We start from the raw sequence: 15,379 nt of genomic DNA on the forward strand, positions 1-15,379 counted from the left end.
ACAAGAAAATTCCACATCATACACAAAAACATAACGTCACACAATATCTAATTTTCAAGATACATAAAATTAAATTGAGAATTGTATTAATTTTCTTTAAGTGAAAGTTAATACAAAATTCTCGGCGGTTCAACTCTTATTTGCATTCTTGAAAAGATTCGACAAAGAAAACTTAGAATGGAGCTTATAATTATGCTCGACTCATTATTCGAATTCAAAAGACTAAACCTCAAATGCGTCGACAAACATGTCAATAATAAGAGGCTTCAAAACCTTTTCGGGATGAGTGTAACCATCTTCTTTGTCTTTGTAAGTTACATCTACTAAGCGTTCAAAATTGAGAATAACCGTAAGAAGATCCCTAGATTTATAACAAGACGGCCTCAACATCTCTTTGTTGGTATCTTTCCATGCATTCATAGCTAATTCCATAAATTTGGCCATCGCCTCTTCTTTTGTTACACCATTTTCTTTCACGTAGCTTTCAACACCAATAGCAAGTTGACCTCTCTCCATCTCACCCTAAACACAGCACAAATATTACTAAAAATATATTTTCTAATATATTAGAAAGGTAGTTAGTTTTGATAATGACATGAGATTTTAGCAGATGTTATTCTATTTTTTAAATATTAGAAAGGTAGTTAGTTTTGATAATGACATGAGATTTTAGTGATCAAGGTAGAAAATAAGTATATATTAATATGAGAGAGAAATTTTTTTAGAAAAAAAAGAAAAGAAATATGATATCTTTTTGTAGGAGAAACTAAAGAGGAAAGTGTGACATCTACTTTAATTTTTGTGACTGGGATGGTACTATCTATCTATATGTGTACCTCATAAGAACCGACGTCATCAACTAAGCGACCTATCGTGCATGCGGCAACAAGTATCTTAGGCTTCTTACTTAGCCACTCGAAATCTTCCTTTCGAGCAGATCCTATTCCCATAAAACAAGAGGGGACCAGATAACAGACGGTGCTGGTAATGACACCAAGCTTTAGGTACTCCTCAAAAGGTGGCAAATTACCCTTTATGAACCACTTGGCCTCCTTAAAGTAGCACCTTACCAACTCCTTTAGCTATGGATCATATCAAATCAAATTTGGTAAGATGAGTACTCATGTAATATAAATCCTAGTATTTGTAATAAAAATTTCCTTATATGTAACACGAATCATACTCCTTCTATGGCATAGAACGATGCATAGGATCGTCCTTCCTTAGCTAATTCATCCTCGAATTGCATGTAGAGTTCCAAGATAGCTTTATAGAGAGGTCTCATGTAGTCAGGGAGTCGAGAGAGTTCTCCAAAATCCCACCTTATAAGCAAGCAAATAAGTTGGTTAAATTGTAGCATGTAAGCCAATATTGCAGAACTTGAAATTCTTAGGACATGCATAGTATGAATGTAGGAAAAATATGATAAAACTTGGAGGATTTCTTTGTTGGTAGGCACGAGGATTATGAAATGAAAAAAATGAAAGCATAATTCATGGAGATTGTGTAAGAGGGGTTGCACAAAATTTGAGGGTGAAATTGTGAAATCATAAAGCATATAGAAATGGTCATTTCATTCTATTATACTCCTAGCTCGGTCTCTTCATAAGTGAGACGTTTCTTTTGAGTACGAAATTTTAGAAAATAATGTTTAGAGAGCTAGTGAAAAATAGAATACAGCAGGTGAAATAATAAAGCTAATAAAATAAGAGAGCGAATAAAGAAGAAAATGTTTCACTTTAGGTGGGACGTCCCAACAAAAGATTACGAGTCATGGAGAGAGTACCAAACATATCTATTGATTTTACCTTTGTATTGCCTCGGTGAAAACCTCGAGTTCCTCAATTGTACCGTAAGCATCGTATGTGTCGTCTATCACAGATATCATAGCAGCGCTCTTGGCGAAAAAGACACGAGCAAGGGAATATTGAGGCTCATAGTGCAATGCCACAGCCCAAAAGAAACACTCCACTATCCTATCTCTTGCATAAGGAAGTTTGGAGATAAGCCCTAATTCTTTCCACCACCTATGTATAGAAATCAAGATTATTTTTAGTACTTAGTATTAACATTATTGCACATCTATTAGCCCTTTTGGTTGAAAATTATGTTACCTAGAAACTTGCTGGAGCTCCTCTCTGTGCAGCATCTGCAATAGGTTATAGTCTATTTTGGCAAATTTGATTAGGGTTTCATTTCTGAGCTCTTCTTCTTCATACATGGTGATGTAACTGTGTGCTTCAAGTCTAGGAATCCCGAAATGCAAGGGCTGCACGAGGGCAAGCTCAACGTTCTTCTTCAGTGGCGATCTGAGGTTTGGCACCATTGATTTTAGAGTGGCTGTAGTAAAAGCAAGCGCCTCGTCTAGTATGGTTTCTCCGCGTGTTCTAAGATACGAAGCTTCATACAAGCTCAGCATACCCTTCGCGTCGCTCTTAATGCTCTCGTTGAATTTCCCATTCCCATCAGTCCATTTACTGAAAATTTCTGCTTCAAAAATTTGCATATTAGTCATAGATTTAGTAATTATTTTTAGTAAAATTAAAAACATAAATACACATTAGTATTATACATATACCACTAGATATAGGGTGGCCGTGCTGCCTGAACAATCGAAAATGGAGAGCAACGGTGTACAAATCATAGGCTTCATCATCGTGATAATTCGTATTGAGATGGAAATATTGTTGCAATTTCTCTTCGATATCATTCTCAAAATGATACGAAACGCCTAGGCGCTCGAGTGTGTCGATCAGATTCATGGTGTCTATCATTTTGGTTTGTGGAGCTGTTAGCAAATTTCGAACATCACTTTTCATCACTTCAACTGTCTTGGAGTATTTTTCTACGACCTACAATGCCAAATAGTGATTATAAATGACAATCACATGATTCACATTATACTAGGAGTATATATAATGCTATATCACTTGTTACAAACCAATAAAAAGTCATTTAAAACTACTAACATACCAAAAGATAGAGCCTATTTGGTGTATAAATCTTACTACATCAATTAGTTGGCTTATACAATTGATGTGAAACATTATATTAGAGTCCAGAATAATTGACAGGGTTAGGGTTGATAATTGATGTGAAACACTGAGATACTGTGAGTGTAGAGTTGGCCTAAACCGAGACCGATAAGCTTGATTGACATCCCTATTTATTCCATCTTGATAGGAAAAGTGAAATTATACACTTACCTTGGAGTCAGATACATGATTGATGAAGTGATCACCCCACAAGCTAGGTGGGAACTTGGACTCAGGGCGATGATTGAAACTGTTGGAATTTAGAGCCGCCATTAATTTACAAATCTAGATAAACAAAATAAGAATTTAGAGAAGCAAATTTTGTTGTAGTAGTTCAAGTGTTGAACAAGATTAATCCATGTATGTATATATGCCTGCATAAGATCTAACTAAACCACAATTTGGACTATTAATTAATTAATGGATCATATAAAACATAAATTATGACGGCCGCCGTGTAGTTGTCACGTTAAGCCAAAATTAATGTTTAAACAGGTATAGGACTTACAATTAGGACAGTGTGGTTGTCAAGAATTAATACCTCGATAATTTATAAAATACATAAATAGTAATTATACATTCCTTAGCCGGCATGGAATTTTAGGAGTTATTGATTAATGTATTTAATTGGAGAGAGAAAAGGTGGGTGGAAGTATTAAAATAGAGAGAGAAAGAAAGAAGATAATTTTAATAGGGGTGAGAAAAAATGGTTGGGTGTATTAATTAGAGAGAGAAAATTTCCAAAAAAAGGAAATGTCTCATCTTAATCGGGACAAAAAAAAAAGGAAAAGGGGTCATCTTAAGTGAGACGGAGGGAGTAATATATTGAGTACTTGATATAGGACTTACATGCAAGAACAGCTTGTGTGTCAAGAATACATATTTATGGTTGGCGGCTGTGTGGTTAAGTGAAACAAATATGGGCCTTGGTCAGCTATAAAACAATATTTTTAGAAAAGTATATAATAAAAATGAGAGTATATTAATTGTCTCATTCAATGATTTTCTTACATTATTATGCTTTCTTATTCATTTTAGAGTGACACATTGTCCTTTAAAAATATCAATTTTAAATTAAGATACTATCTTCGTTCTACGTTACTTGCGGCGTTTCTTTTCGGCACGGGATTTAAAAAAATTGTGTTCAGTGAGTTAAATAAAGTAGATAAAGAGAATAAAATAAGAGAAAAAACCATTAGAAAAGTAAAAGTAAGAATACCATAGGTAACATTAAATATTTTGTTTTTAGTCAGAAAAAGAAATGACTCAAGTAACTTGAGACAACCCAAAATGGAAACGACTCAAATAACTTGGGACTGAGGGAGTATATTTTAACGTGTATATAGAAATTCCTACTTCTTTGGATAGTTACCAATTTTCACAACAACAATATCTATTTATATAGAAAATTTAATAAAATTAGTTTAATCTTTTACTGGAAAGAGAGATACATTTGTCAAAATATTATTTGCAGGACACTCCATGTCATATTACCATTTGTTATGCCTAGACTACGATATTGTTTTTTCAATTTATGTAAATTTAATCTTGTTCATTCTGAAACTCGGTTGGGCAAGTTTTTGGTATGTATTCAGTTAAAAGTTAGTCTCAAATTACTTGAGTAATTTTTTTTTTGGTTAAAACAGAATATATAATCTCATTTACTTTATTCGCTACTCTACGTACACTCTCGGCTCTCCTGTATTATTTTATCTTATTTAACTTCTTAAACACAACTTTTAGAAATCTATAAAAAGAAAAGAAACGATCCAAGTAATATGGGACAGAGTAAGTAATGATAGTAAACATGAAACTATTTGTAAAAAAACATCAACCCACACGAGTGACAATTTTTTTCACTTTTGATTGTTTCTTTATCTATGTACTCCATTTGTCCCATAGAAAAAGTAGTTGAAACTGTGTAGTGGATGGTGGAACTCATAAATAATAAAGTAAAAGAAAAGGAGAAAAAGGTTGTCATAAATGGATATAAACTATTTGTATGAGACGGACAAAAGGAAATACTTATTTCTATGGAACGGAGGAAGTATTATATTACAATTATGAATGTATAACGGTTTTATTAGGAATTAGGATTAGATAAAGTAGATGGTCTGGATCCTTCATGGCGTCACGATGTGCATGCATCCATACGCATAGCGACCGAAATTTTTCACAGTTGTATTTTCAATGTTGAGTACAAACCCATCCCGGTTTGTACTCAACACAAACAATGTTATATCTCATGATTTTTCAAAGACATGGGACGGGCAAAAATTTATTCAAGCTTGAAGGTTTTTTCAAATAATTTGACCTGATTATATAGTTGCACACCGAATTAGGCAGAATACTATAAAGGACACGAGTATAAAAGGATTTATTAATTGTTCTTTATTCAGTTTTATAGTAAATTCATTGCTAAGAGTACATCAAAGTCTCTCTACAACAACGTTTGAGATTTCTAGTAAGTAGAGATAGCATATCAATAGTACCATATGAAGCGAAGTTTGATCACTAAACCTCTATGGTCAACTAACAAGGAAATAATATGAGGCTCCAAAACCTTATGGGGATGAGTATATCCATCTTCGTTGTTCTTGTAACTAACATCTACTACTCGTTCCAAATTGAATATTTTCGTAAGAACATCCTTCGATATATAGGAAGACTCCTTTAAATACTCTTCGTTGCTATCCTGCCACGCATCCATAGACATTTTCCAAAATTTGGCCATGGCCTCTTCCTTTGTCTCACCATTCTCTCTCATGTAGCTGTCCATGCCAGTTGCAACTTGGCCTCTCTCCTTCTCTGTCTAAACACCAAAAATTTATACAAACTCAAGAGTAATAATACCACATTTATTAGAAGATAGAAAGAAAACAAAGCTCAAAGTTCCTCAATAAACTAATACTAGGGTTTATGTAATGGCAAAGTACAAAACCAAGAGATTTGTTTACTTAGCATAGGATTAGCATTTTCATATAAAAGAAGACATTTAACTCTCCGCATTTCAATTTGATTTTACACCACCATGATCATAGAGAAAATATTTCATATGCGTACATACCTCATAACTAGATGCATCACCAACCAATCGACATATTGTGAGTGCGGCTACAAGCATTTTAGGCTTCTTACTTAGCCATTCAAAGTGTTCCTTTCGAGCAGTTCCCATTCCCATAAAAGAAGAGGTGGTGAGGTAACAGTAGGTGCTGGTAATGAGAGCATTGTTTAGGTATTCCTCAAATGGCGGCAAGTATCCTTCTATGAACCACTTCGCCTCCACAAAATAGCCCCTTACCAATTCCTTTAGCTGCATATATATAACTTTTGTATGAATACACACTTTTATAATAGTACTATAGAATTCTCCTTAAGGCACATGAATCATACTGTTTCTATGGTATAGTGTGTTGCGTAGGATCGTCCTTCCTTAGCTAAGATTTCCTCGAATTGCTTGTAGAGTTCTAAAAGAGCTTTGTAGAGAGGTCTCATGTACTCTGGGAGTCTAGCAATTTCTCCATCATCCCATCTAAGCAAGCAAGAAATTTTGTCTGAAATTTTGTAAACCCTAATTGATGACCACTGAAACCTGATTCCACACTCTCTCTCCAATTGTCATTATTTGTCTCACTTCACCTTTTATTATGAGACTGGTATGTTTCCTATTCTATTAACTCAGTCCATTCATGTTTAATTATAAAACTGATAGTAGTATATAAATTATAAAAGTGGAACAAACATTCCACTAACTTTTTCAACCAAACATTTCATAAAGTCTGAGCAGCCAAAAAGTAAGACTGCTTCTTGGTGGACAACTTACCTTTTTTTGCCACGTGGCAGCTTATTATTCGTCCACGTGTACAAATGATTGGCTAGGAATGGTAGTATGGTGTTATTTTAAGGGGTGGTGGCACCCTAACATGCCCCTATATATATATTCTCTCCAAATATGTATAGTAAGCCATTATTGTTACACCTTTAATTGCCATACATAACATACATAACAAAAAAAAAAACACTATATAGATTACATACCATACATGTATATATATGGTACAACCATTATGACTGTTACATATTATTCGAAATGACTAAACCTCAAATGCATCGACCAACAAAGCAAGGATAAGAGGCTTCAAAACCTTTTCGGGTTGAGTGTATCCATCTTCTTTGTCTTTGTAAGCAACATATGTTACGCGGTTCAAGTTTAGTATATGCATAAAAAGATCCCTTGATTTATAACATGACGGCCTAAGCATCTCCTCGTTGTTATCTATCCATGCATTCATACATAATTCCATAAATTTGGCCATCGCATCTTCTTTCGTCACACCATTATCTTTCATGTAGCTTTCAATCCCAATAGCGAGTTGACCTCTCTTCGTTTCAAACTAAACACCACAAATAGAATTCAAAAACTATTCCCTAATTGAAAAGTATATAGATATGTATATGCATACCTCATAAGAACCTATGTCATCAAGTAAGCGACCTATTATGAGTGTGGCAACAAATATTTTAGGCTTCTTGCTTAGCCACTCGAAGTCTTCCTTTCGAGCAGATCCTATTCCCATAAAAGAAGAGGGGACTGCATAACCGTAGGTGCTGGTAATGAGACCAATCTTTAGGTATTCCTCAAACGATGGCAAGTTACCCTCTAAGAACCACTTCGCCTCTTCAAAGTAGCCCCTCGCCAATTCCTTTAGCTATGGATCATATCATATCAAATTTGCTAAGAATACACACTTTTGTAATAGTAACAGTAATAATAAAAGTATTAAAAATTTCCTTATACATAACATAAATCATACTCCTTCTATGGTGTAGTGTGATGCGTAGGATCGTCCTTCCTTAGCCAATTCTTCATCGAATTCAATGTAGAATTCCAAGATAGCTTTATAGAGAGGTCTCATGTACTCGGGGAGTCGAGAGATTTCTCCATCATCCCACCTTATAAGCGAGAAAATAATAAGATTTGCATGGTTAAGTTGTACATGATTGAATATAGAAAATAAATAACGAAACTTGGATGATTCTTTATATATATAGGATGAGGTGATCAAATCTGATTGAATTGTGAAACCATCGGTTAATTTGGGTAAAGAATGAATATTCCTAATCTAGTAGAAATGCTGATTCCAAATGAAATGACGATTAAAGCACGTTCTTAGATTTTACCTCTGCATTGCCTCGGTGAAAACCTCAAGTTCCTCAATCGTACCATAAGCATCGTATGTGTCGTCTATTACAGATGAGATCGCAATGCTCTTGGCGAGCACGGTACGGGCACGAGAATATTGTGGCTCATGGTGCACTGACAGAGCCCAAAAGTAACACTCCACCATCCTATCTCTTGCATAAGGAAGTTTCGACATAAGCCCTAATTCTTTCCACCACCTATATATATATAAAAATCAAGATTATTTGTAATTAGTATTAATACTACACATCTTATGGCCTTTTTTTGATTGAAAATTAGGTTACCTTGAGACTTGCTGGAGCTCCTCTCTGTGCAGAATCTGCAATAGATTATAGTCTAATTTGGCAAACTTGATTAGGGCTTCATTTTTTTGCTCTTCTTCCTCATACACGGTGATGTAACTGCGTGCTTCAAGTCTAGGAATCCCCAAGTGCAAGGGCTGCACGAGCGCACGTGAAACTTGCTTCTTGAGGGGTGATCCGAGGCTTGGCACAATTGATTTGAGGGAGGCCGTAGTAAAAGAAAGCGCCTCGTCTAGTATGGTTTCTCCATGTGTTCGAAGATACGAAGCTTCATACAAACTCAGCATACCCTTCGTGTCGCTCTTAATGCTCTCTTTGAATTTCCCATTCCCATCTGTCCATTTGCGGAAAATTTCTGCTTCCAAAATTTGCATATTAGTCATAGATTTAGTAATTATTTTTGGTAAAATTGAACACATAAAAATACCAGTAGATATAGGGTGGCCGTGCTGCCTGAATAATCGAAAATGGAGAGCAACGGTGTTCAAATCATAGGCTTCATCATTGTGATAATTCGTATCGAGATTGAAAAATTGTTGTATTTTCTCTTCGATCTCGTTTTCAAAATGATACGAAACGCCTAGGCGCTCGAGTGTGTCTATCAGATTTATGGTGTCTATCATTTTGGTTTCTGGAGCTGTTAGCAGATTTCGAACATCACTTTTCATCACATCAACTCTCTTGGAGTATTTTTCTACGACCTACAATACCAAATAGTGATTATAAATAACAATCAGATTATACTATATCAATTGTTACAAACCAATAAGAAGTGATTTAAAAATACTAACATAACAAAAGATAGAGCTTATTTGGTCTATAAATTTTACTACATCAATTAGTTGGCTTATACAATTGATGTGAAACTTTATACTTATTAGAGTCCACAACAATTGACAGTGTGAGGGTTGATAAGTTATAACCCAAAAAAACCATAACACTGAAATAGCGTGATAAGTGTAGAGTTGGCCCAAACCGAGACCTATAAGCTTGATTGACAACCCTATTTTATCCCTAATTTAAGGACATTTTTTATTTGCATCTCCAATTTTATAAATTTTTAAAAACTTTCAACGCAACTAATTGTGTCTCTAATTTTGCGTCTTTAATAACTTGATTTGTTGTAGTGCAAGTCCGATTGACATCCCTACTTATTCCACATTGGAAAAGTGAAATTATATACTTACCTTGGAGTCAGATACATGATTGATGAATTGATCACCCCACAAGCTAGGTGGGAACTTGGACTCAGGGCGATGATAGAAACTGTTGGAATTTAGAGCCGCCATTTACAAATCTAGGACAACAAAACAAGAATTTAGAGAAGCAAATTGTGTTGTAGTTCTAAGTGTTGAACAAGATGAATCCATGTATATATAGGCATAGCGCATAGGATAACTAAACGAAAATTTGGAGTATCAATTAATGGATCATAATAAAACATAAATTACGACGGCCGCCGTGTAGTTATCTTGCGTTGTTGTTACGTACGTTAAGCCAAAATTAATGTTTAAAAAGTTATATAGTACGACTTACATGGAGAGTATGGCTGTCAAAAGTTAATACCTCGATAACTTATAAAATACACAAATAGTTAAGATGTTACTTAGACATGGATGTATTCACATTCGTAATTTAAATAGCGTTCAAAATCAAAACACTTGTAGTCTATTGGATCTTGTGATCTAACGGTTAGATTAATGTCACATGTCATTTAAAAACGTAGATTATTAGTCTAATAATGTAACTTAGCTAATAATGTACTCCCTCCGTCCATAAAAAATAGGGTGATTGGTGTATGACACGGATTTTAATGTAGAATTGGTAAAGTAAAAAAGAAGGGAAAAAAGTAAGAGAGAATGAGAAAAAGTAAATGAGAAGTAGTAATAGTGGAATGATGTGTAGGGTTATTATATGTTGAAAACTTTCCATAAATGAATGTGCTCTATTTTTTGTGGACGGCAAAAATGGTAAATGTGCTCTTTTTTTTGGACAGAGGGAGTACTATTTTAGTAAAATAATGTATCAATTTAGTCTAATAATGCAGCTCGGCTAGTAATGTACCATTTTAGGCTAATAATATAGCTTATCACAACCATTCAATCCAAGGATCCAAGGGCTGTGATTTGTGCTATGATTGATAAGTACTAAAGAGCTGTGAGGACACTAATACATCCCTACTTTTATATACTACTGGATATAGTCATGCCAGGATGTAGTATATTGACTCACTCGGTTAACTATAACTAAATGATAGGCGTTATATCTTAATTTAAATCAAGGGTCAATATTATTGAGTTTTTAGTATTAATATCATGCACAAAAAATATTTATTAGGGTATTAATGTCAATTAACAATAAATTAGTTATAACTAAATTTTGAAAAATATCTCAAAAATTTAAATGCATATAATTATCTCGATTTAATTTTTTTTTCACACAACATATATATATATATATATATCAAATTGAAGATATTTTATAAGGATTCCAACGAGATCCTACATGCATATGTTTCGATGTCAAAATTTGATAAATTTTCGTAAATATTCATAAACTTCATAAAGTTGTGTTATATCAATACATCTTACATAATAGTATGTCATTACAGTACTTGTACAATGTCAATATGAAATCGTATTGACATTGTCATGTCTTCGTGTTGATATATCCATTGACGGGCCTATATGGGGGTTTGGGGGTCCCATGGAACCCCCAACAATTTCAAATATTAATACTCCCTTTGTCCCATTAAATATGAAACATTTGGGAATCAGCACGGGTTTTTATGTAATGTTGTTTTGTGAGTTAATGAAGAAAGAATGAAGTAAGAGAGATGAAAAAGTAGAGATAGAGATGTTTCCATTTTAGGAAAAGTTTCATTTTTAATGGGAAAAAACTAAAAAGGAAAACGTTTTCTTTCTAATGAGACAGAGAGAGTATATGTTTTATATTCATAGGTATAATATGATTAGGGATGTCAATGTAGCCCGCAACCCGTGGGCCGGCCCGAATAGCCCGCCAAATTTATAGGGTTAGGGCTGAAAATTTCTAGCCCGATAAAATTACAGCCCGATTAACCCGCAACCCGTTAGGGCCAGACCCGAAAACCCGATAAAATTTCTATTGTTATATTTGTTTGACTCTAATTCGACACTTCATTGGTTATTTTATAATATAGATTACTAAAAAAATAACTTTCAATTTTATATAATAGATATTTAAATTATTTATTAAATTTTTATTAACATAATAATAGATATATTAATTAGGAACTTTAAATTCACTAAAAATATATTTAAATTTCTAAAACATGCTTTAAAATTTCTTGATGTTTATGTTTTATTTTGCATAAATCTTAAATATTAGTATTTGATTATGTTTATGTTTGAGTTTAAGCATATATCTCAAATTTATTATAATTAAATATTTTACATTTTATAAATATAACTAATTTTATCATTATTTATTGGATTGAACGCATATTAATTTTATCGGTAACAACCCGATTAGCCCGTTGGGCTAGCCCGAAACCCGAGCTTTTAGGGTTAGGGTTGAACTTTTATAACCCGAAAAAATCACAGTCCGATTAGCCCGCACCCGATTAACCCGCAACCCGAATAGGGTTGGCCCGAAACCCGGTGGGCTGGCCCGATTGACATCCCTAAATATGATAACTTAGAACAGTTGGTAAGCTTCCTTGCCTAACCTATCCCCAGCCTGAGTTTGAATCTCATCAAGTTCAGCTTGGCATTTTACCATTTTCAATTGTAGTTTTACTACTTTTTTTTATGTTTTTTTATATTTCTTATATCAATTATACACAAAAAATTCATGTTTTATGTACTTCATTAATTAATCTATTCAAAATTAATCATTTCAAATTTTCTTTTAGCTAGTATTTTTTTATGTTTTTTTTTTTTTTTTTTTTTCTCTACAACTATTATACACAAAAATTTAATGTTACATACTTTATTACTTCACTTATTTCAAAATTTATTCATAGTTATTAATAATATTAAATATGTACATATATCTAGTCTCTATATCATCTAATTAAATCTACCCCATTGCTCATTTCCATCGCATTGTAACAATATCATAACTTTCAGCTACGACGACATTAGAGCATCTCCAATAGCGGCTAGCCCACAGGCTAGCCGATTCGCGTCGCTAGCTGAACCATTGGAACCGGCCATCGGCATTTCGGCTAGCCGATCGGCGAGCTCTAGCCAATTTGCGGGCGCTAGCCGCCATTGTAGGCTTAATTTCGGCTAGCCGGTTGAATTTTTTTTAATGTATTTTTTTATACATTTTTTTTATTTATTGCATTTTTTTAATGTATTTTTTTATGCATTTTTTTTATTGCATTTTTAATCTATTTTTTTATGAATTTTTTTTAATTATGTACTTTTTTTAGGATAGACCTTTTTTTAATTTATATAAAATTATTGCATTTTTTAATGTATTTTTTTAATAAATTAGTGAGGAGTAGAGTGGGGCGGTGGCTCGTGTGTGGAAGCCCGATTTTTTTTTATTATGTAATTTTTTTGATTTTTAGTTAATGTAATTTTTTTTATTTAAATAAAATTAACAAATTTTTCCCGTATATGTGTCGTAAATTTAATTCCGCATTTTGTGTTTAATTCCGCAAATGTAGTTGTTTTTGAATTATTTTTATTGCGGCTAGCCTGTGGCTAGCCTATTTGATTAAAATGATGATGTGGCAGGTGGATTTTTAATGATGATGACGTAGCAGGGAGAGAGAGTGGCTAGCCTGTGGCTGACCTAAAGCCATTGGAGATGCTCTTAAATAATACTCACCCTCCGTCCTCGAATAGGAGTCCAATTTTTTTTTTGGCACGGATTTTAAGTAATGTGTAGAAAAGTGGGTGGAAGAAAGGTAGTGGAATATAGGTCTCACTTGTACATATTAGTTTTAAATGATACGTGACTCCTATTCGTGTACGGGCAAAAAGGGAGAAACGGGTCTCATATTCGTGGACAGAGGGAGTACCTTACAATTGTTATCGGAGAATTGGACCCCCCAACTTCAAAATCCTTCGTCCGCCACTGGATGTATCTAATCTACTATATTGATGGTTGTTATTATCTTTTTAATATTAAAAAATAAAAAATGAAATACGCATGGCAACTTATAGATCATTAGATCTCTAAAATTCTATGATCTTAAATTAGTTGTAGTTGATAACTAAAAGATGAGTTAGCAATTGCACATATTGTCATGTCCATATAGGACTTAGAGTGTCCACAGTGGGAGGACAAGCCACCTCCCACCGCTGCCCCCTTCTCCCACAGCCATGTCCAAGCCGCGGCTCGCCGTTTCCACGCAATAGGGCGCCGTGCCACGCGCCCAAGACCTTCTCTCACAGCCGTGTCTGCGCTGACTAGTTGTAGCGCCCATGTCCAACCCCCCCACCGTGGCCCTCAGTTTCCTCAGCTATAGGGAGCCGCGGCCCAGCCATGTCCTCGGGTGGGAGCCTCGGCTCCCTATTGTGGACACTCTTACATGCGAGAACAGTTTGGGTGTCAAGAATGCATATTTATTGCTGGGGGCTGTGTGGTTAAGGTTAAACAAACATTGAAGTCTGGCATAAATACTAAATCTATAGGCCTTGGTCAGCTATAAAACGATATTTTCAAATAAGAATATAATAAAAGAGTAGTGATAAATTAACAAAATTTGTATATAAAATTGGACATTTAAGTTATTTTACATTTTAAAATGTAATGTATTGCTACATATCTACCATTTTATTGATTATTTAGGAAAAGTTAAGTTTTTCATAACCAATATTTATGCATTTAAGGAATAATTAGTAATTAATTATGTATACTAACCGTTACATAATTTCTTCTCCATTTTATTAAAATTTAAACTCTCCCCTACAAATTAACTAGATTCATATGGTTCATGATTTCATAATTTTCAGATGAATATTTTAATTAGGAATATATTAAAATAGATTTAATTAAAATTTTTTAAAAAAATGATTATCATTAGCATCTAATTGTGTTGTTATTAAATAATCTTTAGAATTCTATGTTTATAAAAACAAATACATGTATATATACTTCATTTCTTAGTCTTATCATCGAACGAATTAATCATAGTCATACTCATCCAATTATATATAATTTTTAAAATTCTAAGTTATAAAAACGATTACATCTGTATATACTTAATTACTTAGTGTTATTATCCAACGAAATAATCATAATCATTCGCATCCAATTATATTATACTATAAAATAAACTATAAAAATTTCGAGTTATAAAAACGAGTACATGTATATATACTTCATTTCTTAGTGTTATCATCCAACGAAATGATCATAGTCATTCTTATTCAATTATTTTATTTAAATTATTTAAAATTTTAAGTTATGAAACGACTACATGTATATATACTTAGTGCTATCATCCAACGAAATAATCATAGTCATTCAAATAATTACACTTTAATATTATGTAAAATTCTAAATTATGAAAACGCATATATTTAATTTCTAAGTGTTATCATTCAACGTAATAATCATAGTCATTTACATCTAATTATTTTATTAATAAAAAATCTTTAAAATTCTAAGTTATAAAAATGACTGCATGTATGTATAGCACTTAATTTCTTTTTGTTATCATCCAACGAAATAATATTAGTCATTCACATCCAACTTTTTTTTGTTAAATAATTCTTAAATATTAAAGTTATAAAAATGATTACATGCATATATACTAGTGTTATCATCTAACGAAATAATATTAGTCATTCGCATCCTAAAATAGTAGTATTAAATAATCAATAAAATTTAAGTTA

General features: G+C 33.2%; 3 protein-coding genes across 3 annotated transcripts; all 3 read right to left on the minus strand.

Moving 5' to 3' along the window:
* Positions 1-222: 222 nt before the first annotated feature.
* LOC125185125 (germacrene A synthase-like) lies at positions 223-3,308 on the minus strand. Its single transcript, XM_048081621.1, has 7 exons — positions 3,207-3,308; positions 2,579-2,852; positions 2,115-2,487; positions 1,809-2,027; positions 1,184-1,322; positions 837-1,082; positions 223-522 (listed from the first exon to the last, which is right to left on the minus strand). Exons 1-7 carry the CDS (start codon positions 3,306-3,308, stop codon positions 223-225), a joined length of 1,653 nt encoding a protein of 550 aa, XP_047937578.1.
* A 2,209-nt stretch (positions 3,309-5,517) lies between these two features.
* On the minus strand, positions 5,518-6,530 carry LOC125185133 (germacrene A synthase-like). The gene is made up of 3 exons (XM_048081628.1): positions 6,429-6,530; positions 6,103-6,348; positions 5,518-5,847 (listed from the first exon to the last, which is right to left on the minus strand). The coding sequence occupies exons 1-3, from the start codon at positions 6,528-6,530 to the stop codon at positions 5,518-5,520; spliced, it is 678 nt and encodes a 225-aa protein (XP_047937585.1).
* A 533-nt stretch (positions 6,531-7,063) lies between these two features.
* LOC125202016 (germacrene A synthase-like) lies at positions 7,064-9,869 on the minus strand. Its single transcript, XM_048100327.1, has 7 exons — positions 9,728-9,869; positions 8,968-9,241; positions 8,523-8,895; positions 8,217-8,435; positions 7,850-7,988; positions 7,499-7,744; positions 7,064-7,429 (listed from the first exon to the last, which is right to left on the minus strand). The coding sequence occupies exons 1-7, from the start codon at positions 9,827-9,829 to the stop codon at positions 7,130-7,132; spliced, it is 1,653 nt and encodes a 550-aa protein (XP_047956284.1). The 5' UTR covers positions 9,830-9,869; the 3' UTR covers positions 7,064-7,129.
* Positions 9,870-15,379: the final 5,510 nt, after the last annotated feature.

Source organism: Salvia hispanica, chromosome 1 (assembly GCF_023119035.1).
Source record: "Salvia hispanica cultivar TCC Black 2014 chromosome 1, UniMelb_Shisp_WGS_1.0, whole genome shotgun sequence".
NCBI lineage: Eukaryota > Viridiplantae > Streptophyta > Magnoliopsida > Lamiales > Lamiaceae > Salvia > Salvia hispanica.